This window comes from Protopterus annectens, chromosome 4.part1 (genome assembly GCF_019279795.1).
Source record: "Protopterus annectens isolate FY-2018-M chromosome 4.part1, PAN1.0, whole genome shotgun sequence".
Taxonomy (NCBI): domain Eukaryota; kingdom Metazoa; phylum Chordata; order Ceratodontiformes; family Protopteridae; genus Protopterus; species Protopterus annectens.
In genome coordinates, this window is record NC_056734.1 from 515,636,801 (window position 1) to 515,659,996 (window position 23,196).

Here is a 23,196-nt window from a genome sequence, read left to right on the forward strand (position 1 = left end):
GGCTAGCAATTAGTTGTCATCCAATGAAATTTTAATTCAGTTAAGTAATATTTAAAAGTTTATACATTGCAAATGTGTGCAGAATGAATGTAAGAGATATAGGATAAAAATAAGTGTTAATGTTTTTTAAAAAGTTTGCTACAATTTAATCTTAAAACATCAAGTGTATATAAAGTTATATAAAAGTATAAATATAATGAAATATAAAATTAGCACACATACTTTAAAATTGTAGTACACATACACCCTCTGGTGGTTTGTGTTGGTATATACCTGTCAGCATTACAAATCCATATAAGAAAAGAAGTTTGAAAATAGTTTAAAACTATCTCAATTGGGTTTAAAAAAAGTAAATAAATAACTCTTTTAAACATTTTAAATACAACCAAAAAATAGATGTGATTTTTCTTCATAGCTTAGCAGATCTTAATTTGAGTACTGGACCCAGGGAAATCATGTCATTCAAACCTGGGAACCTAGTGGATTCTAGTACAATTTGCCAAAACAATTCTCTGTATTCAACCCGTGTCTCTCACATTCCTCCCCTAGGGTCAATTTCCACCACTTCTAACACAAAAAACTAGTATTTTGCTTTTGTACAAATACAAGTGTGTTTGTACAATGCATTACTGTCCTTCTTGGTCCTGATATCGTAAAGATGTTCACAGATCCTTTGTTTCAACTTTCTTTCACTTTTACCAATATAAAAAGACCCACATTCTTTACATATCGATAAATATATAATTCCTTTTGTATTACAATTTACAAATGCATTCAAATAAAGTTTCTTTTTCCTTGTCTCTAGGTAGTAGCTCTCACCAGTTTTTAAATGAATGCAAAAATTACATGTTCCACATTTGAACAGCCCTCTTTTATTTGAAAGCCTGTTGGCATCAAATTTCTTTGAACCCTTCTCTATTAGGTTTTTTATAGTTTTACCTTTACGGTAAACATATTTTAAATTGTCATCAAAGATGTGGTTTAAGTCAGATATTTTGGCAAAGTTTCCCCACTCTTTGTCTATTATTTTCCTTATCAGGCCAGATTGGCCATCGTATGTTGTTATAATACCTGCACTATATGTGTCTGTTGAATTCACTTTAAAAGGCATTGCTGTTTGTTTTAGCACAGTATCTATAATTGGGGCAAACCTAGTGTTCCTACCATGTGTTACTTCCTTGTGAATTTCATCAAAGAAACTACCAGGGTAACCCCTATTCAAAAATTGTTCTTTTAACCATTCACATTCTTTGTTAAACCACTCATTGTCAGAGGTCATCCTACTTATACGAACCAACTGTCCCTTAATCACCCCCCTTTTTTGAAAATGGGGGTGGGAACTAGTGTAGTGCAAGTAGGAATTGGAAAATGTATCTTTTCTATATACTTTTGAGACAAATTTGTTTCCATTTTTGGTGATGGTTATATCCAGGTAGTTTAATATATGATTTCCAAATTTGTATGTGAAACTTAAAAAAATCATGGTGTTGTTGAGGTATTTAACCAAATTTACAAAAGACGTTTGGTCACCCTTCCACAAAAAACACAGGTCATCCAGAAATCTACCATAAAGCAACCAATGGTTTTTGTATATGGAATTTAGCAAAAAGTGGTTTTCCCAATAAGCCATGATAATATTAGCATATGTAGGAGCGCAGGGTGCACCCATAGCCACACCTCTCACTTGTTTGAAGTATTCCCCTTCAAAAAATATGAAGTTGTACTTCAACACTATTTCCATGAGTACCAATACAGTTCTAAATTCATTATGTGTTAAAGCTTGGTATTCTACCAACATTTCCTCAAACCATTCTAACCCAATGCCGTGGGGTATACTTGTAAAAAGGTCTATAACGTCCAAAGTACCAAAAGATACTAATAAATCCCAAGAGTCCTTTAAAATATTCTGGTTGTTAGTAACCAGCTCCTTAACCTTTAGGTCCACATATTTGGCAAGAGGTGCAGTTACAGAAACCTCAGCTGATACTATTGCTCTCAAAGGTGGGTCATTTATGTCTTTATGTATCTTCGGAATTCCGAAAATAGATGGAACTCTGGGTTTTTCCACTTTCAAGTATCTAAAGGTATCTAAATCAATCGAACCTTCCATAAACAAGTCATTGAGAAGCATATGGATTTTCTTATATGCTATATTGATCTCATTTATGGAGGTTCTAACATATTTATCTGAATTGTTTAAAATTTCCATCATTTTACCTTCATATGTAATGTGTTCCATGAATACCACTCCCCCACCTTTGTCGGGTTTCATAACTCTAAGGTTTTTATCATTACATATTTCTCCCAACATAGTTTTTTCTGGTAATGTCAGGTTATATTTCACGTAGTTTTGTTTTAGTGATGATCTTAGTGTATTCTCCAATGTTCTTTCAAAATTTTTTAGTTGGGATGTAATGGGGGATTAAAGGTACTCTTTCGTCTTAAACTGTTCTTATTATTTTGGTTAGTTTTACCATTAAACATAAGTTGTAAATTCTTCTTCCTAAGGAATAGTTTAAGGTCCACTAGTAAGTTGAAAATGTTGGTTTTCTGTACTGGTATGAAACCAAACCCTTTAGAAAATAAGTCAAAAGTAGTGGTAGTTATAGGATAACTGGAATAGTTGTAAATACTAAAATCCTTATATGTCCACTTGTGTCCCATATTGACTATATTGTCAACTAAGTCCATTTTACTGGATTCCTCGTTTGAGGTCTCCACTGGTTGCCCTTGTAGTTTTTTGAACAGTATTCAATACCATTTTTTGATCTAAGCCTTTCAGACCTTCTTAAAGGCGGGAATTCTGTGTCAAAATTTTCATCTACAAAAAACACATCTTCACTACCCTTGGGTTCAAAATTTTGGCAGTTGTAACCCCCAGTGTTTTTTCTACCTCTGTATTTAGGTCTTGGATAGTGGGTTTTGGTTTTATATTCATTGAAATCCCTTTCTATTTTGTTGAATTTCCTATTCTGCACCTCCGTGCAATTAACCTCTATATTCTTTAATAGTTTGAAATATTTAGCTTTTTCATCTTCTATTGTGAAAACCAAGTCACCTGTAATGCCATTATTAATATGTTCTATTTTAACATGCAACCTGTCCATTTCCATCTCATTGTTTTTTATAATTGCTCTCATAACCTCCATTCCACATTTATCAAAAGCAGTTAATAAGTCACAATGAAAATCACTACCTTCAATGACATTGTTAGGATATTTACATATTCTCAGTCTTTTAGGTACTATGTTTAATGACAGGCAGTGTTTCAAATATGCATTGTCCATTTCTAACATTTTGAATTTGTGTAGAAAAAAATCCAAGTCATCCAACATATTACTATATGTCCCATTATTGGCAGACACAGGCACTTTGTTTTTAAAATCAAATTTAGCATTAAATATGTCAGAAAATTGTTTCTTAGTATCTGTAATATTAGTATTAGTGTTAATTGTCCTCTGGTTCATACCAGCGTTCGTAGTACTCCTTGCTTCTTTAGGAGAATCCCCCTCATTGTCGCTAGTAATAAATATCCTAGGCAACCCTTCAAAACTAGTGTTGGTTAGCCCGTTGTTTGTTTCGCTCGCTCGTTTATCACTTTCTGAAACAAGTACCCTTCTATCTTTGTGAAGCGTTCGCTTCCCTGCTTCCTGGTTCCCTGGAGGTGGTAGCGACAATAGCAGCGTTGCCATTGATTGGCTCATGGGTGTCAGAAGTCCCACCAACTGCATCAGCTGACCAATAAGCTTACATAGCTCTCCGAGTTCAGAGCTACGCTGTGTATTATCCATATTGGGAGTACCTACTGGATCCATCCGAACGTACTTAGAAACAGTATGAAAAAACGGTTGGTGCCCAAAACAAACTATTAATCCAAACCAAAGAGACACCAAGGATCCACAGGCACTAAACCCAATTGAGATAGTTTTAAACTATTTTCAAACTTCTTTTCTTATATGGATTTGTAATGCTGACAGGTATATACCAACACAAACCACCAGAGGGTGTATGTGTACTACAATTTTAAAGTATGTGTGCTAATTTTATATTTCATTATATTTATACTTTTATATAACTTTATATACACTTAATGTTTTAAGATTAAATTGTAGCAAACTTTTTAAAAAACATTAACACTTATTTTTATCCTATATCTCTTACATTCATTCTGCACACATTTGCAATGTATAAACTTTTAAATATTACTTAACTGAATTCAAATTTCATTGGATGACAACTAATTGCTAGCCCTATAAGTTTAGGGGATTGATGGACGACTAATTGCTATCTGATGAAGTTGGTGACGAAAACGAGATTTTATAAAACATTTATTGTATTTGGTGTGCCTTCACGTTGTTACATGTTCGTGCTGGTTCCTGTCTATCATTAAACGCTTAGTGTCTGTGGATCTTTGGTGTCTCTTTGGTTTAGATTACTATCATTCAGGCAGTCAGATGAAGTTGTTTAGTGTCGGGATTTATCAAACACCTCTGTTCTTGTGTGAGCAAATTCTCTCTATGAGGAAGCTTGCAGTAATTGCCCTTGGACATTTCCAAAAGAAGGGAGAACCACTGTTGCCTGAGCCAGAAGGGAGTCATCACAATGATCTTGGAAGATTCCTTTTGAATCAGTGGAAAGGGTGGAAAAGCAGACAATAACACTCCTGTCCAAGAAAATGAAAATAAAAGGCATCTGTTTTCCAGGCCTTCTTGTGTGGAGTCAAGGTACATCATTTTGACAGGTGAATGATCAGAGAGGAAGCAAAAAGGTCTACCTAATGAATTCCCTACAGACAAATCAAATCTTGGAAGACCCCCTGATCTAGTTTCCATTTGTGTGGGTCTGCTTTTGTTCTGTTCAGCTTCTCTGCTACACACTTTTGTTGTGATGTAATGTAAGATGCCTGTAGAGTAAGATTGTGTCATAAAGCTATATCCCATACTAACATGGCTAATATGCATAGGAGGTAAGATCTGTTTCCCCTTGCTTGTTTCTGTACCACATCAATATGGCACTGTCGGGTCTACATTACAACATCAAAAAGACTGGTGTTCAAACAGCTTAAAAATCAAAAATGCCATACCTGAAAGTCACTTTTGTGGGGGGCTACAACCCCAAACCCCCCTGCTAATTATGTATACCAACTCTGAGATCACACTGCAGTGAGGAAAGGGCAAATTTTCTGATCTTCACTGTACAGCAATCTCACAAAAAACACATCGATGGACAGCATTTCCGATATTAAAGCTGTTCGATCTTCAGCCTCTTTGACTTCATAATAGGAACTTCTTATTGTAAGTAAAAACTTGAAGGGGTCCTGAGGGCCACAGATGATTCAGAGAGTTGAGAGCTTTTATAAGAGTTAGCATTTCTTTTATGTTGACGTGCTTTGGACTGTCTTTCTTGCCCCAGAGACTTTGCATTTTTATCCCCCATTACCCCTTGTCACTTCACCCCAACCAAACTACAAGGTGTTTGTTGGGACTGACCACTTTGGAGCAAGAGGTGAAAAGAGAAGACTTTGATTCAGGGATATTTGATATTTCAACCAAGTGATTTCTCTTTTAACAAATCCCAGAAATGGAATTTGAAAATATAATGGGTGCTGGTGCTGGGACCAAAGAGACTTCAGATACCATTGTATCTTTCTCATTTGTCTCTGTATCATGAAACTCAAGGATGCCAAGAGACCCAGAATCCTGAGGCATTCTCACAGAGCGACAGAAGTCTGAGTGGAAAACCCTTGGAATAGATCTAAATGCAGATCTATTTTTTCTCTGTGCAAGAAAAGCTTTTTGTACTCGGGTGTGTAGCTGGCACCCAGAAAACACAATCCTTTCTGATGGATTTAAAAAACTTTTTGAATGCTGTCTCGGAATCCCAACCTCTACAGGACATCTCTTACTCAGTTTAAAAGGTTTCTAACATCTTGAAAAAGACTTTGCAAAGATAAATATGGAAAATGTGGATACCCTGTAGCCTGCAGTGGACTATCACAGGAGCTAGATACTTTGTGAATACTCCTGGAGCAGTGGATAGCCCAAAGGTTAAGGCAGAGAACTGATAATATGACAAAGATACAAAATCATTAAGAAACATCTGAAATCTGGATGAGCAGGAAAGTGATGATATGCATCTTTTAAATCTAAGGTTACTAATATACTATAATGAGGAAGAAGGGATAGCAAGTTGTGAACTGCTGCTTTCTTAGGTGCAGCAGGTTGGCTGTCAGGGAAACCACAGGCTATGACAAACACATGCTACAGTGCTGACACCACTTGGGGGAAGGGTGAAAGTTCTGGTAATTTCAGTTGTAGTAATTCATAGTATTTAGTACTGAAAACACTGACACATACTGGAAATAGTCTTATAGAAGGTGAGTCCCTCACAGGGAGATTCAGATACCATACTCTCCTCAGAATCTGAATTAGAAATTGAAGGAGAATAAAATGTATATGTCTCTTCACATTCTCATACAGATTCCAAATCTTGAATCCCTTTAGAGAAAGAGGGATCCTTTTTTCCTTTACCAGAAACCACCTTACAAGAAGGGTCAACAACCTTGCATAAGACCCTGAGCCAAGCCCAATATTTACTTATTTATCTATTAATTCATTTTTTTCAGATGAACTAGTACTTCTTATTTTGGTTTGGATGGTATGAATGATTTTTAGGTATCTTAGGATCTGGTCCCATGGTTCATCTGATCCTTTTTGGATTGAACGTTTTGTTTTTGTATGGTTACCATTAACTACTGCTTCAGCACTGGCCCATTTTTATTATTTTTTTTTTCAGACTGGTTGTGTTGATTCTAATTGTAGGAGTGCTAGTTGTAAGGCTTGGTCATTATTTGTATTCCAGTCTGGATCCAGATTCTGGACCTGAGCTATATGTTTACACTTTGGTTATTTTCCTGTGCACATATTTTTTCAATTATATTATTTTTAGTATGCTTCTGCGTTTAGGATTGGTTATGTTCATTTTGTGCCACCTAGTTGACCTGATTTTTACTGTGTTCCCCTGTAGTTAGGATGTAAGGTAACTTAATTTTGTTTACATAGGCATGTGGTCTTTTGTATGCATCTCAATGGGACTATGCTTCAGGACTGGTCTCAGTTTTCTGGCCTTTTTGCTGCGCTCAGTCCCTGTGGGACTGAAAGGTAGCTTTTGTTTGCATCACGTTTGCTTATACTGGCAGGCTAGCTTATCATTGGTCACTGCCTGTTTTGGCACATTAGTTTGCACAAGTTTTTCTATCATGATTTATGATCCTTTGTTTTCATTAACTGTACATTATTTTTCTTTGGGTAAAGCTGATATGATGAAGTATGGTTGGTGGATATAAATGCTTATCATAAATAAAAGCTGAAATATTACAGTGCTAAGTTTGTTCAAGTTTATTTCTTAAGTACCTTTATAGAAGAAGAAGAATTAACATCTGACGTTTTGGGCTGTTTATTAATGTTGCTTATAATTCTAAATTTAAGAGGTTTTATTTTTCATTTTTCTCAAATAACAAGGAAGTGAAGGTAGTTTGCTATTTTCACACTGAGAACAGCTATTTCAGCACATCTCTACTGTGCCAAATGGTAAAACTATGACCAGAAAGCAGCTATCAGGACTTTAGATAGTGGATCTCTGAAGATTCATGCTTCCATTGGCTACCCCTACACATACACATTCTAAAGTAATAAAATAAATGTATGGCTGTGTAAGTAAACTTACCATAACAGTAGATGTTCAAATGATCACTGCTGCAGTAGCCTTGGCTATATGGGGCTATATCCCACCAAGGATATAACAGCCAGACAGCTTCCAAGCTTCAGGGCACCTTCCATGCACCCAAACTGTCATACAGCTCGAGCTGGGCTGATTAAAAGACAAGTTTGGGTGCCAAGCCCTTCACAGATTTCCTGTCAAAAGAGAGAGGGAGGCTGAGCCCTGAAAAGAGAATGCTAGGAACAATAAAAATAACTTTCCATAACCTGGTATATAATACACACCAAAAACAAGGGAGATAGAGGGAGGGAGTGGCTACTGCAGTAGTGATCATTTGAACATCTACTGTTATGGTAGGTTCACTTACACAACTGTACTATATTCATTATAGTGATCACTACTGCAGTAGAATTAGCTGTATGGGTAGATTACCCTAGCTTACTATATCTAGGAGGCGGAAGAAGAAGAGTCCAGAAGGCCCTGGGTAATGATCCCAGCGAAGCCTGATCCGGACCTAGAGAAGGAATTAAGCTTATGGTACTTTGTAAAAGTATATACAGAGGACCAAGTCGCAGCTTCTAGAATACTTCTGGAATTCAACCCTTTCAAAAAAGCCACAGATGAAGCAAAGGCCCTGGTAGACTGGGCCTTGACTCTGCCTGGAATAGTTTTGCTATGATGAGTATAACAAAAGATAATAGCCTTAGACAACCATTTGGAAACAGTTTTCCCACAGGTTGTCCCTTCTTACCTTCACAAGAAATGAACAATTAACCCAAATATCTGAAAGATTTAGTTCTGTCAAGATAGTGGACATCCAAGTTATGGAGTATCATTTCTCCTCCATTTTTACATTCAGGAAAAAATGGGGAGATGGATAGTTTGGCTTAAAGTAAACTTGGATGCCACCTTAGGCATAAAAGAAGGATTAGTTTGCAAATAAACCCTGTCCCTGTGGAAAATAAGTAGGGTTGACTCCCCATAAGAGCTTGCAACTCAGATACTCTTCTTGCAGAGGTCAGAGTAATCAGCTGTTTAAAAGGAGCAAGTGTAACTTCTCTAGCACAAAATTAAGGTCCCAAGGAAGCACCACCTGGTGTCTTAGAAGCCTCTTATGCAAAACCCCTTTCAAAACTTTTTTTAACATGAGACTGTATTGAAACAGTAGGTTCCATTGGCAGACATGCTGAAATGGCTGATAAATGAACCTTGATAGAGGAGTAAGAAAGGGCATAGGATGGTACCTCACACAAATCTTGTAAAACCAGAGAGCAATTAGCACTGAATGGGTACCTAGTAACTTCCTATGAATCTAGCCTTTATATGTCCATTAGCAATACATTTGGCACCAACTAGAAAACCTTTTCCATTTGCTAATATAAGATTTTCTAGTAGCAGATTTTCATGCCTCCATTAGTACCTACTGCACATCCTTAGTATAGAGTTGCCTAAAGGAATTAAGACCCTATCATCCAGGCAGTCAGCTGAAGTTGATTTATGTCTAGGTGTATCAAAAAACTGTTCTTGTGTGAGTAGATGAAGTTTGTGAGGAAGCTTGTGGTTATTACCCTGCCTATTTTGAAAAGAAGGGAGAACCACAGTTGCCTGGGCCAGAAAGGAGTCACTATAATGATCTTGAGGGAGTCCTTCCAAAACTTCAGAAGTACCATGGATATTGGTAGAAAGGGTGCAAAAGCATACATGAACATTCCTGTCCAAGAAAAATAAAAGGCACCTGTCTTCCAAGCCTTCTTGCATGAAGTCCAGTAGCAGAATCTTTCTAGTTCATTGTTCAGAGAGGAGGCAGAGGTCCACTTGAGGATCTCCCCACAGATGGATCAAATCTTGGAAGACCTCTGATCTAGTTTACATTCATGAGGGTCTGCCCTGGTCCTGTTCAGCTTATCTGCCACACAATTTTGCTCTGATGGAATGTAAGATGCCTGTAGAGTGATATTGTGCTGTGAAGCTACATCCCAACCTAACATGGCTAGTTTGCAAAGGGGGCACAACCCAGTTCCCCCTTGAATGATGTTGTTACACATGATTGTAGTATTGTTTATAACAACTTGAGGAGGTCCTGGGGACCAAAGATCGTTCAAAAAGCTGAGTGCCTAGATAAAGCAAGCATCTCTTTTATATTTATGTTCTTGCATCTTTCCCTGGTGTCCTACACATCTTGCACTATTATCCCTCCTGAAAATAGTCCCTAAGCAAAGTCTGAGGTATCTGTGGTGACTGACTGCTTTGGAACAGGGAGGGAGAAGGGGAGACCTGGATTTATGAATATCTGTTGTCTCCACCAAATGATTTCTCTTCTGACAAACCTCAGCACTGGGATTTGAAAAGAGAAAGGGTGATGGTGCTTGGGATCAAAAAGACTTCATATACCACTGTATCTTTCTCATATGGAGATTTGCCAGGAAAATCATAGAATCCATGAGACCCAAAACCTTGAGGTATTCCCTCACAGTAACCAAATTTAAATGGAAACCCTTAGAAATCGATTTAGATTTAGATCTAGATCTATTTTTCCTGTGGAAGAAAATCTCTTTGAACTGAGGTGTCTATTTGACATTCCAGATCATAATCTTGTGTGAAGGAGTCAAGAAATACTTTTAAATGTTCACCTGGATACCCTGTAGCCTGCAATAAAGTATAACTGGAACTAGACATTTTGTGAACATTCATGCAGTGGATAGTCCAAAGGGTAACGCAGAAAACTGATAATGTGATCCAGACACACAAAACCCTGTCTGTATGAATAGATTCTAAGGTTTGCCATTTTTACTGTGTTTGTAGAATCTTTCCTATGTTTACTCATATTTTTCTGTATTTGGGAACATTTCTCAGGGTTAGTGAACTTATTTCCAAGAATTCCTGATACTGCAGGAGTTCTGCCTTTTATTGTAAAGCATTTGCTACTGCACTTGAGCGCAAAACCAGTTTTTTTACATTAAGAGGGTTTTATTCTGCACTCTAGTGGGAGCAGAGGGCTGATTCAACCCATCTAAGTTGGGAACTGCTGGTGGAAGGCTTATTGTGTGTTTATCTGATTGGCCCGAGGGCTTAACTGTCTAAAAGTCTTTCATCCTGCTGATATAAAAGCCTCACATTTGCACATCTCGCAAACACAGTTACCCGTGCCTTGTATATATGCAAACCTCTCTAGTTTAAAATCCTCTATAGGAAACACTCTCCATAATTGCCCACTGTTCATAGCTGCTTGAAGAGCAGCTGATTTGCACAGGGGGCAGCACCACTGCAAGTCATCCTACAGTATAATACAAAACACTCTCACTTAGACCTTTAAGTGACTCTCCCCTACTCCTTCCCATCTACTAAGGATCTGCTATAATGGACAGGCACTTCCCTGTCATCTCTGTTTCTGGCCTGGTGGATATGAACATCCTGTAGTAACTGCCTTATGTTCACTGACAACCACTTAATTTTAGAACAGACAAACACAGTAAGTGAGAGATGTAGATACACAATGTCATTGAAGGCAAAGCTCTCGCAGGCATAGACACAAAAATTGCAAACCAGGTTGTCAGCATCACACCCAAAACACTCATTACCTGTTAACACTAAGGAATAAACACTAGACCCACATATGGACAGCCACTCATATGTAATCTACCCAAACCTCCAAGCCCTCCTAAAAGCATCTCATAGTGGCTCCGCTTGCACTCAAAAAAGACTGTCTCACATAGCACATAACTCTGAATATCATAGTAGCCCAGCTTCCAAGCCCATAAGGCAACACACCACACAGCCAGGCATTCCAGTTATTAAGATTCCATTGTAAGACACGCTGATATCCACCTTACCAGGCTAAATAAGGAGAAGATCACAGTCTGGACCCAGGATCCACCAGATGACACATGCACTTAGGTCTTTAAACCACAAGACCAATATGACATGGTTATAGTCCATGTGGGCATAAATGACCTAAGACATATCTCACTGGACTATATGAAAAGAGACATGATGGAGCTCTCTGAATATGTGCCCCAGCGGATGTGTATCTAGCCCTGAGTAGCATCCTACCTTAACCAGTGATGATGCCACAGTACCAGCAAAAATGACTTCACTAATTGGCTTAGTTTCTGGTTTCACAACAAGGGGATCCAATATCCGCCAGCCTTGGAAGACATGATTGACAAACCACCATGTTTTGCCAGAGATGGTTTGCACTTATCACCACTTGGCTTCCAGATACTGGCAAAAACTTTATCTAACACCACGGTGCCTTTTTTGGCCATGCCAAGTTGTTAAACCCTCTAACATAACAAAAATTACTCACAAGCACCTAAAAATACTGCTGCTCAGTGCTAGGAGTTTAAATAAAAAAAAAAACTGCACTCCCTGGAAGCACTCCTCACCCGGAAGAATGCAGACATATCTGCAGTCATTGAAACATGGTTCAAAGCCATGGAGAGCACCCTGGCTATCAAAGGCTAGATGCCTTTCATACAATTTGATCTCCCTCATTTCAGAATAAAACAAAAGGAGGTGGGGTCTCAATGTTCATAAAGGACAATTACATTGCTAGACTGGTCCAGCAACATGACTCTCTTGAGCTGCTCTATGCTCACCTAACCATAGATGTGACCCTGTACCATATCCTTGCTAGCTATAGATCCCCTAACATAAGTCTGGAAAACAATACCTCCTACCTAAACCTACTTGAATATCTTAACATTCAGCCTAACAGCATACTTATGAGTGACTTCAACCATCCCTCCATAAACTGGGAGACATATACAACCATAATTCACTAGGTCAGAGGTTTTTGGACGTCATCAATACAAACACCCTGAAGCAGCTAGTTAGCTCCCCAACTATTGGTACAAATATCCTAGACATGGTGCTCATGAACACAGAGGGATGGTGCTCCCTCCCATGAAAAGATCTGACCACAAAATGATCTCCTTTAATATTAAACTAACCTAGAACCCCCATCAAACTCCAAACCTGTTAAGAATTTTGCTAAGGCCAATTACCTCAAATTAAGTGACAGCTCATTAAACTTGCAAGCCCCTCTGAACCCAGATGACACCAAGGCCTACTCTGTGCTGTATACAAAATTACTGTACAACCATGTTCATAGCTGCATAGAGGATGAAGCACCTGTCTGAGTCAAATTTATGATTGCTGGCAAAAATAAACCACCCTGTTGAACCCCCAAAAGGGCTTTTAAAATAAGCTTTTCATCAAAAGGAAATAAGTCTTCTCTAAAGCTAAGAAAGAACAGTCAAAACAGTGCAGAATGAAACTCACTAGTCTAAACAAACAAATTTGAGAGCTGGTCACATCTGCCAAAGCAAAGTACGAGATAAAGATAGTCCCCAGGTGAAAGAACCATAAGGCTTTTTTTAGTTGTGCCGAGTTAATCATGAACAACAGCTCTTATTCCCAGCCTGAAACTATAGCAAACCTGATGGCTGAGAAGTTAAGTTCATACTTCTCCCTCTCATTTCCTCCTACCACACCTGAAGAAATACCTGCAACCATCCCCCTACTGGTGATTATGAGGGAACAGGTCCTTACTGCACTCACTAAAGCCAAAAACACAGTCTCTACGGGTCCTGCCAACATTCCAGGATGCTTCTTAAATAGCTTAAGACAGAATCTATCAGGGCCACTGGAAACCCTTTTTAACAACAGCCTCTGGATGGGCTTTGTCCCAGAGGAATGGATGACTGCAACAGTTGTACCTCTGCACAAAGGGAGCCCACCAATTGACCCAGGGTAACTATCGACCCATAAGCGTGACCAATCTTATTTGCAAGCCCATGCAGGGAATTATCAAGGACCTGATCAGTAACAACATAGGAAATCTCAAAACACTGGACCAGACCCAATTTGGCTTTGTTAAAGGGAGATCTTGCCTACTCAATCTGGTGGACTTTTTCAAGAAAGTCACCAGGGCCATGGATGAAGGTAAAATGGTACACACTGCTTATCCAGACCTGGCCAAAGCTTCTGACACAATCCCCCCACTCTGGGATTAAAGATAAACTTACTGCATTAAGCATAAACCCCTACATCATTAGGTGGGTGGCAAACTGGCTTACTTACAGGACACATGCTGTCCAGATAGCTGACTCCACTTCTAATAAGAAACGTGTTATTTGAGGTGTCCTACAGGGCTCAATGTTGGTACCCCTCCTGTTTGGTATATACTTCTCTGAAATGAAGGCCAATATTGGGGGCCTCTGGCTCACCAAGTTCTCTGATGACTGTAAACTGGGAGCAATTGTTGAATCCTCAAATGATGCTGACATCCTACAAACAGGCCTAAAAATAACAAATGACTGGTGCCAAAACTGTGGTATGACACTAAATGCTAAAAAATGTGTAATCATACCCTTTGGTGAATCAGATATCCCTTCAAATTATAATATTGATAGAACACCCCTAAATGTAGACCCAGTGGTGAGGGACCTAGAAATACAGATAGATAGTAACCATAACTTTGACCACCAGATAGCTATGGTAGTGAGGAAATCCTTCTGTGTGGTTCAACGTATAAGTAAAGGCATGGCATCAAGGTCAAAGAAAGTCATAGAGCCGTTTTACTTGGCCCTCATCAGACCCATAATCAAGTACAGTGCTCCCTTCTGCACATACCTAACCAGACACTTACACCAACTGGAGTGGCCCCAGAGATTTCTCACCAAAAAATACAAAGTGTAAGACACATAATTTATGTGAACCGACTAAAGGCCCTATCTCTTTATTCTGTCTCATATCGTTTATTGAGAGGTGACTTATGCCTGACTTACGAAGCATTCTCTGATCCAGCCCTGATGAAAATGTTACATATTTGCTAGAAAAAATTTATGATTATGCATTCCACAGACCTAAACCTTATCTATGACTCTAAAAGAACTTGCAGGAGAGACAGATTTGTATCCCAAAGGCTACCTCGTCTATGGAATAAACTTCCCATCTTTGTAAAATAAAGCCCGTCCCACACTCTCTTCAAAAGGAATTTGGATAAATAGATGGGGAACTGTAAATTCACTCCTGGGAGCTGACCATGTCCCTTATGGACAGAGGTAGGCTATAAAATGACTCAGGGCTCCAACACCCAAAGACCCACCACCCTGATACTACCCCATCCCACATCTGGGGAATTACGATATAATAATGTCATAGCATGGGTATTATTGGCTAGGTTTGTAAAGGCTCTTGCTTTCTAAACCTAGTTATCACCTATGAACCTATGATAATAAGCATCTATTAAGTCTAGTGTGACCAGGAAACTTAAAAGAGGAAGAAGAGGTGACATGTTGTGAAGTGACAGCATTTTGGATTTGGGCCTATCACAAACAAGTTTAGGAAAGAAAAATCCAGAACTGGTCTCAAAGCATTTTCTTTCTTTCTTTGGTAATAAGCGCATCCTTGAATAAATGCCCTTCCCCACCTGAGAAGGAGGAACTGGTTCTATCTGTTGGGACAAAATGTGACGAAGGACCAGAAAAAACAAAAGAGTCTGATCTGGAGGATGAGGAATAACATCCTGGAAAGAGGAATGCCCTACCAATGCCATCTGTATCCTTGATGAATGATCTTCAGAAACTATTTGTCTGAAACTACCTGCTACCAATGAGAAAAATTGATATTCCGACTTTCTGGAAGAAAAATGTGGCCAGGGTGGGAGGGGGGTCACAAAGTCTCTTTAACGGCTATTCAGACTTATCTGACTGTCTTTGGTTTTGGGTAGTTTGAGGGTCCTTTTTGGAACCCACTTGCCATTTATTCCTAAATGTCCATTTACCTGTATTATGTCAAGACTATTTATTTATTTAGTTTGTTTGCCAAAATTGGATGAGGGGTTAGAGATTCCTTAGAAAATTTGGAGAAAGAGGGCTGAACAATCCTAGAGATTCCCTGGATCAGGTTACCCATTTCATCACACGTTTTGATCACAGCAGAGAGGTCAAAAACTAAGTCTCTATCCAAAAGAAAATTTAAAATCTCATTTTTAACATAATCTTGGAAGTTTTGAGAATGCAACCATGCAAACCTTCTCAAAACAGTACCAGTGGCCCAAGACCTGGAAGAAGTATCAACATTGTAAAAAGTAAGTAGTGACCTGTGCAGTAGAAGAAACTAAATTATTTAAAGCAAATGTTCCTTATGAGAATAAACTGTAGATAAAACATTCCTCTTACTTTCACAACAGACTTTAACACTTGTCTGACAATTCAAAATTCTGAAAATCAAAGTTGCTGAAGTATATACTTTTTTCTCATACTTATCAATAACCTTTCCATCCTTATCAGAAAGAGTAGGATTGGAATTAGTTTAACAAACTGTTTAGCAGCAGTGAGATCAAATAAAGCTATAGCTGCTGGGTCAGGTTTGGGAAGAATGCACAAAAACTTAAAAGACTGAGGAACTTTATACATTCTGTCTTTTTAGGGGCAGCTGGCTGACTATCAGGATAATTGTAGGCAGAAACATACATATCCTCTAAAGCACTGAGAACTGGAGGAATGAGTGCAGGTTATGAACATTCTTTCTGTAACAACTCATAGTATTTTCTAAAGGAGCAAAAAACCTGTTTTCCCACTGAAAACAGTGGTGCATTCTAGCAATAGTCTCAGAGAAATAGAACCCCCCCCCCCCCCCCCCACAGAAGAATCTGAAACTGAGCTGCCCTTTGAATCAGAAATCTGAGGAGTAAACCCCATATCTGTCCCTTCATCTCCCTTTTCAAATTCAGAATCCTGAATCTTTTCAGGAAAAGAGGTATCCCTCTCTTTTATCAGAAACTGTTAAACAAGAAGGAGCAATAGCCTGAATTAAACCCTGACCCAGACCCAGTAAAACACTCCTGTCTTAGGAAATTTGAGGAGGAGTAGATACATGTTTAGTTTTCTGTTTCTTTTTGACAGGAAAGATGGGACCAACCATGTTACTAATGGCAGCAGCAGCAGCTTCCCCAGAGATGGCATAGCATTCTAACACAACAGGGAGGCCTTCTCTGTTCCCTGTCCCAGGACTGAAAAAAGCATCTCTCCCTTGCACACTGTGGAGACCCAACAGCTGCAGAGGACATGGCTAACCCCCAGTCCATAGTGGTTGTAGGAGTACACCAGAGGGTTCCAGGGTAAAAGATGAATGGTCTGAGGTCCAACTAATGGCCACAGCAGTCACCCACCTGTGGCCGAAGCAAATTGCCAGCCTGCTGTGGTGGCTCTTTGATTAACTTTTTCTTTTTGTGGCTGGATGAAGGCCTAACCATGGGGCCGGTAGACTGATCCATGGTTAAGCCAAAAATGGTGCCTCTTTCTTCGGGAAGACAAGCAGTAAATACTGGTAAAAATGTAAAGTCTTCAAAAGACACACTTTGCACAGAATAACACAATAAAAAGCACTTTAAAACACTTTGACAGCCTCAAATCACAAACTAAGGACAATTTATCCACAATACAATGATTTTCAGTTACTATAAATGACTTTTAAACTGAAAAAGTGTGTTATCATTTAAAAGTACAATATAGTACTACAACAGTCCATTAAAACACAAAACTCCTAGCTTTAAAATAACTTTCCTGAAGAGGAAAATGATAAAACCCAAACAATTATTTGAAAATGAAAAGTTTTCCTAAAGGGAACTTATTTGTCCATCAAAAGAACAGAACAAACCCACCGGCAGTCCTCAAAAGCCTTAGAGTAGTGTACTCTTTGGTGTCAGCAAAGCTCTGAAGGGATTGATGCCCAAATTTGTCTTTTAGTCAGGCCAGCTCGAGCTGCCTGGCAGTTTGGACAACTGAAAGCTGCCCTGAAGCTTCAGAAACTGGCCGGCTGTAATATCCTTGACAGGATATAACCACATACATCTCTAAGGCTACTGCAGTTGTGATTAATATAATGAACATCAGCAGAGTGCAGGACTGGAAGAATCATGCACACAATGACTAGAAATATGTCTCCACAGGAAAGTATGCAAAAATCTGAGGGAATTAAGCATTCATATTAAAGTCTTAAGCAGGAAGCTAGCTAAGTCAATGTACAGTATAACACAAAGATTGCATTACCCATTTCCAAATATTCATCAAACAAGCCTCCACACACCAACAGTTGATAGTCCTTTACCCATGGCTCCAGTTTCTCTTGGAGTTCTGTCTCCTTCCTGAATCGAATCTTGCGATTTTGCCACCAGCTCTTTATTTTCCTGAAAATTTTTAAACAGAATTATGCCCATTATTCAATAAATGTCAGTGAAACAACTATAAACATCAGTGTCATGTTATAATTTTAATGGTTACTATTATTAGGCCTGAAAAAGAAGTTATGCACTTACCATAATGTTCCATCTGTGTTGTCCATTTTCATTCTTCCTCACCCTATGGGTTCGGATCCAATCTCTCGGATCTGACTTGGCCATTACAATAGCTCATGGTAACCAAAAAACTCTCAAGCTTCTCCCTTACCCATAATGCACACTCCCTAAGTAACTCAGATCTTGTCTGCTTGTAGAAGTAAAAGAAAATATCAGAAGGATATGGAGAGACTATATCTGGAGCTCAGTACAAGGTAAGTGCCCACCTAAGAATACTCGCTCTTCTTGGAGTTCAAAGGTAGGGGGCTGGTGGGTGGTGAGTTGAGGAAGAATGAAAATGGAAAACACAGATGGAACATTATGGTGAGTACATAACTTCTTTATCTGATGTTGTCAATTTTCATTTTATCCTCAACCTATGGGACAGCGTTCCCAGATACCTTAGATCCTGGGTGGACTCAAGGGAAGGATGTTCCTCAGCACCATTGAACCGAATGATGCTCTAACTCTAGAGATCAGATCCAATTTGTAATGAGTAACAAAGGTATGGGGTGTAGTCCAAGTTACTGCTGCACAAATGTCATCCATACAAGCTCTAGACTGGAAAACAGATGAAGTTGCCATTGCTCTAGTAGAATGAGCTTGTAAAGATTTTGGTGAGACCATGCCCAAATGATCATAAATGAAAGAAATACAACTGGTGGGCCATCTGGACAAGGTTACTTTGATGATTGGTTTACCCAATTTAACATCTGAGAAGGAAATAATTAGTCAGATCTCCTGATATCTTTAGTTCTATAAAGATAAAAATGCAATTGTCTGTGAACATCTAATAAAAGTAACAAGTATTCACCTTTGTTCTCAAATTTTGGAAAAAATATGGTAAATTGATGGACTGATTGATATTTGTCTCCAATACCACATTTGGTAAGAAGGATGGATTAGTACATTAAGATACTCTGTCTGTGTAAAAAATCAAATATGGTAGTTTGGAAGATAAGGCTTGAATTTCTGAAATTCTTCTTGCAGAAGTTATTGCTACCAAGAAAATAATCTTCCAAGAAAAGAATTTGAGATTGGACTTAGCTGCTGGTTCAAAAGGGGGGTATATAATAGCCTGCAGCAACAAATGTAGGCCCCGAGGGGGAGTAGGGTCTTATATAAGGGGGCTTTAAAAGGAGAGTTCCTCTCAAAAAAGCTTTGCAAAGTTTATGTGAAGCAACTGAAGAGCCTTGGAAACTAATGTGAAAATTGGATATTGCTGCCAATTGGACTTTGATAGTCGAATAAGATGACCCTTCCTTGAAAAGGTGGGCTAAAAAATCAAGAATATCATGAATAGGAGCAGAGAAGGGATCAATGTTAATTTGTAATGCCTAGTGAATGAATCTTTTCCATTTAATGGAATATAGCTTACATGTAGATGGTTTATGAGAAGACAGGAGTACGTGTCAGTCTGCAGAAGACAGCATAGGTTGTCTGGCTATTAATGAAATCGGAGAAGCCAAGCAGTCAGCCTGAGATTGTGTATATCTGGGTGAATCATGCCTGTTGGGTGAGACAGGAAGTCTGGAGTTGGATCCAGAATCTACAGTTGGTGAAGTAAGTGAGGCCAAAGGAAGGGGAACCAAATCTGTCAAGGTCAATATGGTGCAATGAGGACTACTTCACTCTTCAACCTGGCCACTTGCTGCAGAAATGTCGGGATTAACGGAGTTGGGGGAAAGGCATAAAGGAGACCAGAGGGCGAAATGTGAAGAAGAGCATCCCTCGGTGACTCCCCACTTGGGGGGGATCAGGGTGAAGTAGTTGCTGCACTTGTTTGGGGGAGGGGCAAAAAAGATTGCAGCAAGGCTGACCCCATTGAAGGAATATCCTTTCCGTCACATTGTGATTGAGGGACCATTTGTGGGGTATAAGAATGCACCTGCTCAGTTTGTCTGCTATCACATTGGACTTCCCTGGAATATGTGTTGCTATAATAAGCAGTTGGATGACATCGCCCATTGCCACACATTGAGCTTCTCGACACAAGCGGTAGGATCTGGTTCCTCTTTCTTTGTTGTTATACTAGACTACTGACATTTTGTCTTATTGAATTGCAATTGCTCCTATGGGAAAAGCATCTTGGAAAGCCTGCAACTCTAAGAGCACTGCTGTCATCTCTAGGACGTTGATATGTAAGTTGGCCTCTGTGGGCAACCAACTGCCTTGGACTGCTTTGCCCAGAAAATACCCTCCCCCCACACACCCTAGCTAGAAAACATCTGTGGTCACTGTGGCCTTGGGCCAGGGGAGAACAAATGGGTGACCTTGAAGTATTTAATCCAACTTAATCCACAATTTGAGATCGTTTTTGCAAATATTAGTTATCAATATTTGAGTTGACATTGGTTGTTGAAGGATAGAACATTGTGCTGATAACAGCCATTGGAGAATTCTCATATGAAATCTGGCCAGTTGGACTAGCAGTATTGCTGCCGCCATGGAATCTAAAGTATGAAGAACCAGCCGTGTGGAGATCTTGTTGCTGCAGATTATTTTTGGACTTGCGACCTGATTGTCTCCATTCTTGAAGGGGGGGGATGAGTATATTGTCTCTTTTGTGTTGAGAATTGCTCCTGTAAAGTTTAAACTTTGAGTGGGTTCTAGACATGATTTCTTCTAGTTTATAGATATTCCTAGACATAAACACATCTGGAGAATGTTGTTTCTTGCCTTCAATAGTTGATGCCTTGTTGGAGTCAAAAATCAGCCAGTCGTCTAGATACAGAAACACCTAGAATCCATGCAGTCTCAATTGAGCTACTACTGCAATGCACTTGGTAAACACCCTGGGGGCTGTGATGAGACCAAAGGGCAGTACTCTGAACTGATAATGACTGTCTCCCAGCCAGAAGCGTAAGTACCTCCTGGATCCTTTGTTCATCTTTAAGTGATAATACACATCCTGAAGGTCTGTCAAGCACATCCTGTCATCCTTTTCCAGAAACGGAAGAATGGACTGAACCATGACCATCCAGAACATGATTCATCAAACTGATTTGTTCAAGTTGCTGAGATCCAAGATTGGTCTCCAGTCTAGGGATACTAAGATGTTCCTAGAAAGATTGCATAACAGAATGGACAGTATAACAGAAGATACAGAGTTTGTCCTTGTTACCATGGACATAGAATCTCTTTTTAGTAGCATACCTAATTGTTGGGGTATTGAAATGATAAGAGAATTTCTAACAGCTAATAAATGTTTTACCAACACTAAAACTCAACAAATATGTAGCTTATTAGAAATCATACTAGAAAACAATATTGTTGTTTTTCAAGATCAGTTCTTTTTGCAAAAGTTGGCGTAGCGATGGGGACACCATGTGCAAACAGCTATGCCAATCTGGTTTTAGTTTGCTGGGAAGAGACAAACATACTTTCTGTAAATAATCCATTCTTAGGACAAGTATTGTGGTATGTACGTTTTGTAGATGATGTCTTTTTGCTATGGAAAGGTGATGGTACTGATTTTGTATCCTTTGTAGAATATTTACATAATACTACTAACTTTTTGAAATTTTCATACCAGATTTCTGCAACAGATATGAATTTTCTTGACGTACATATCACTAAGTTCTGCTCTAATCATTTAAGCAGCAATATCTACTTTAAACCCACCAGAAAAAATACAGTATTGCATAAATCCAGTATGCATCCTAGGCATATACCCAGGAATGTACTTAAGGGCCAAGTTTTTAGAACTTTAAGATTACATGACAATGATGAAGATGCAGTTACTGCTCTCAAAAAACTAAAAACAGAATTTTTGGAAAGGGGATATCAAGCTGGGGATATTGATCAAAATATTTCTAATGCTTGGCAACAGAGACACACTAGATGTAGACCATATTTTCATTCTAGTACTAATAGTGGTGATATAGACACTGAATCTTCTGGCAATAATGTTTTTAGAATTGTTTTTCAATTTGCTAGTAACATTAATCAATATAACAACATTATTAGGAGACACTGGCATTTACTACAAGATGTTCCTAATCTGGTTGGTATAATTGGAAATACCCCTCATTTTAGTTTTAGAAACAACAAGTCACTGAAGCAGCACTTGTGCAATAGAGATACATATAAAGGCACACGTAAATCTGTTAGACAGGGTACTTTTCCCTGTAGAACTTGTAGCGCCTTTCCCCATATTTTTAACAAAAGTACATATACACATCCAACTAGGCATTTTACTTTACATTCTAAACAGTATTCAGACTGCAAAACCACAGATGTTGTTTATTTTAGTTTCTGTCAGCAATGCCCAGCATTTTATGTGGGCAAAACTAACAGGCCATTAAAAGACAGAATTCTAGAACACATTTGTGATATTAGAAATAATAAACAATCGAATGCCCTTGTTAATCATGTTATGCATACAGACGCTTCCCATTCTTTTAAATTCTTTGTTTTACAACATTTTCATAGAAATTTGAGAGGAGGAGACATTGAAAATGTTACAGAAAGCCATGAGCAAAGATGGATTTTAAAACTTGATGCTGAACGCTATCCAGGGCTTAATGGGACTTCTTCTTTAATCCCTTTTTTAAAAGCAAGATGTCTTAAGCATTGATTTATTTTAACATGTTTTATTTTATTCTTAAATTTTTTATGGTGATATATATAGATAATATATATATATATATATATATATATATATATATATATATACATATACTTCTTATGTTTATAAAAGGTTTTTAGTGGTCTACTAGAAATATCTACATTTATATATTTTATATTCACTGTTTTAAGATAATGGGCAGGATTCACGAAGCCTCCGTGTAAGAGTTACAAGGCTTACATGGAGGCTGCAGTTAAACGGTGTGATGTCAGCATGCCATGCATATGCATGAGGTCATGCTGACTCACACCTAAGGCTAACACAGTCCGTGTAAGACAGTAGGGGGCGTGTCTGTAGGGCGAGCCCTGCAAACGGACACACCCCCAGAAGAGTAACAGTCCTGAAAGTAAACCCCCACGACAGAGTCCGTGTAAATGTCAATAAACACAACACATGCCCCCACAGACTATTAACATAAAATGTAAAAATGAACATGTTATATATTTTTTTATAAGTTGTAAAGATGTTTGCCCGTGAGTGCGCTCGTTTGCGCGGGCGTACCCAT

General features: G+C 38.6%; 1 protein-coding gene across 1 annotated transcript in view; it reads right to left on the reverse strand.

The window, feature by feature from the left end:
* Positions 1-23,196, reverse strand: part of ANO7 (anoctamin 7) — a 1,683,969-nt gene that overhangs the window by 284,015 nt on the left and 1,376,758 nt on the right. Inside the window, exon 19 of the mRNA XM_044070329.1 lies at positions 17,778-17,914. Within this exon, the coding sequence (XP_043926264.1) occupies positions 17,778-17,914 (137 nt within the window). The remainder of the gene's footprint in view (positions 1-17,777; positions 17,915-23,196) is intronic.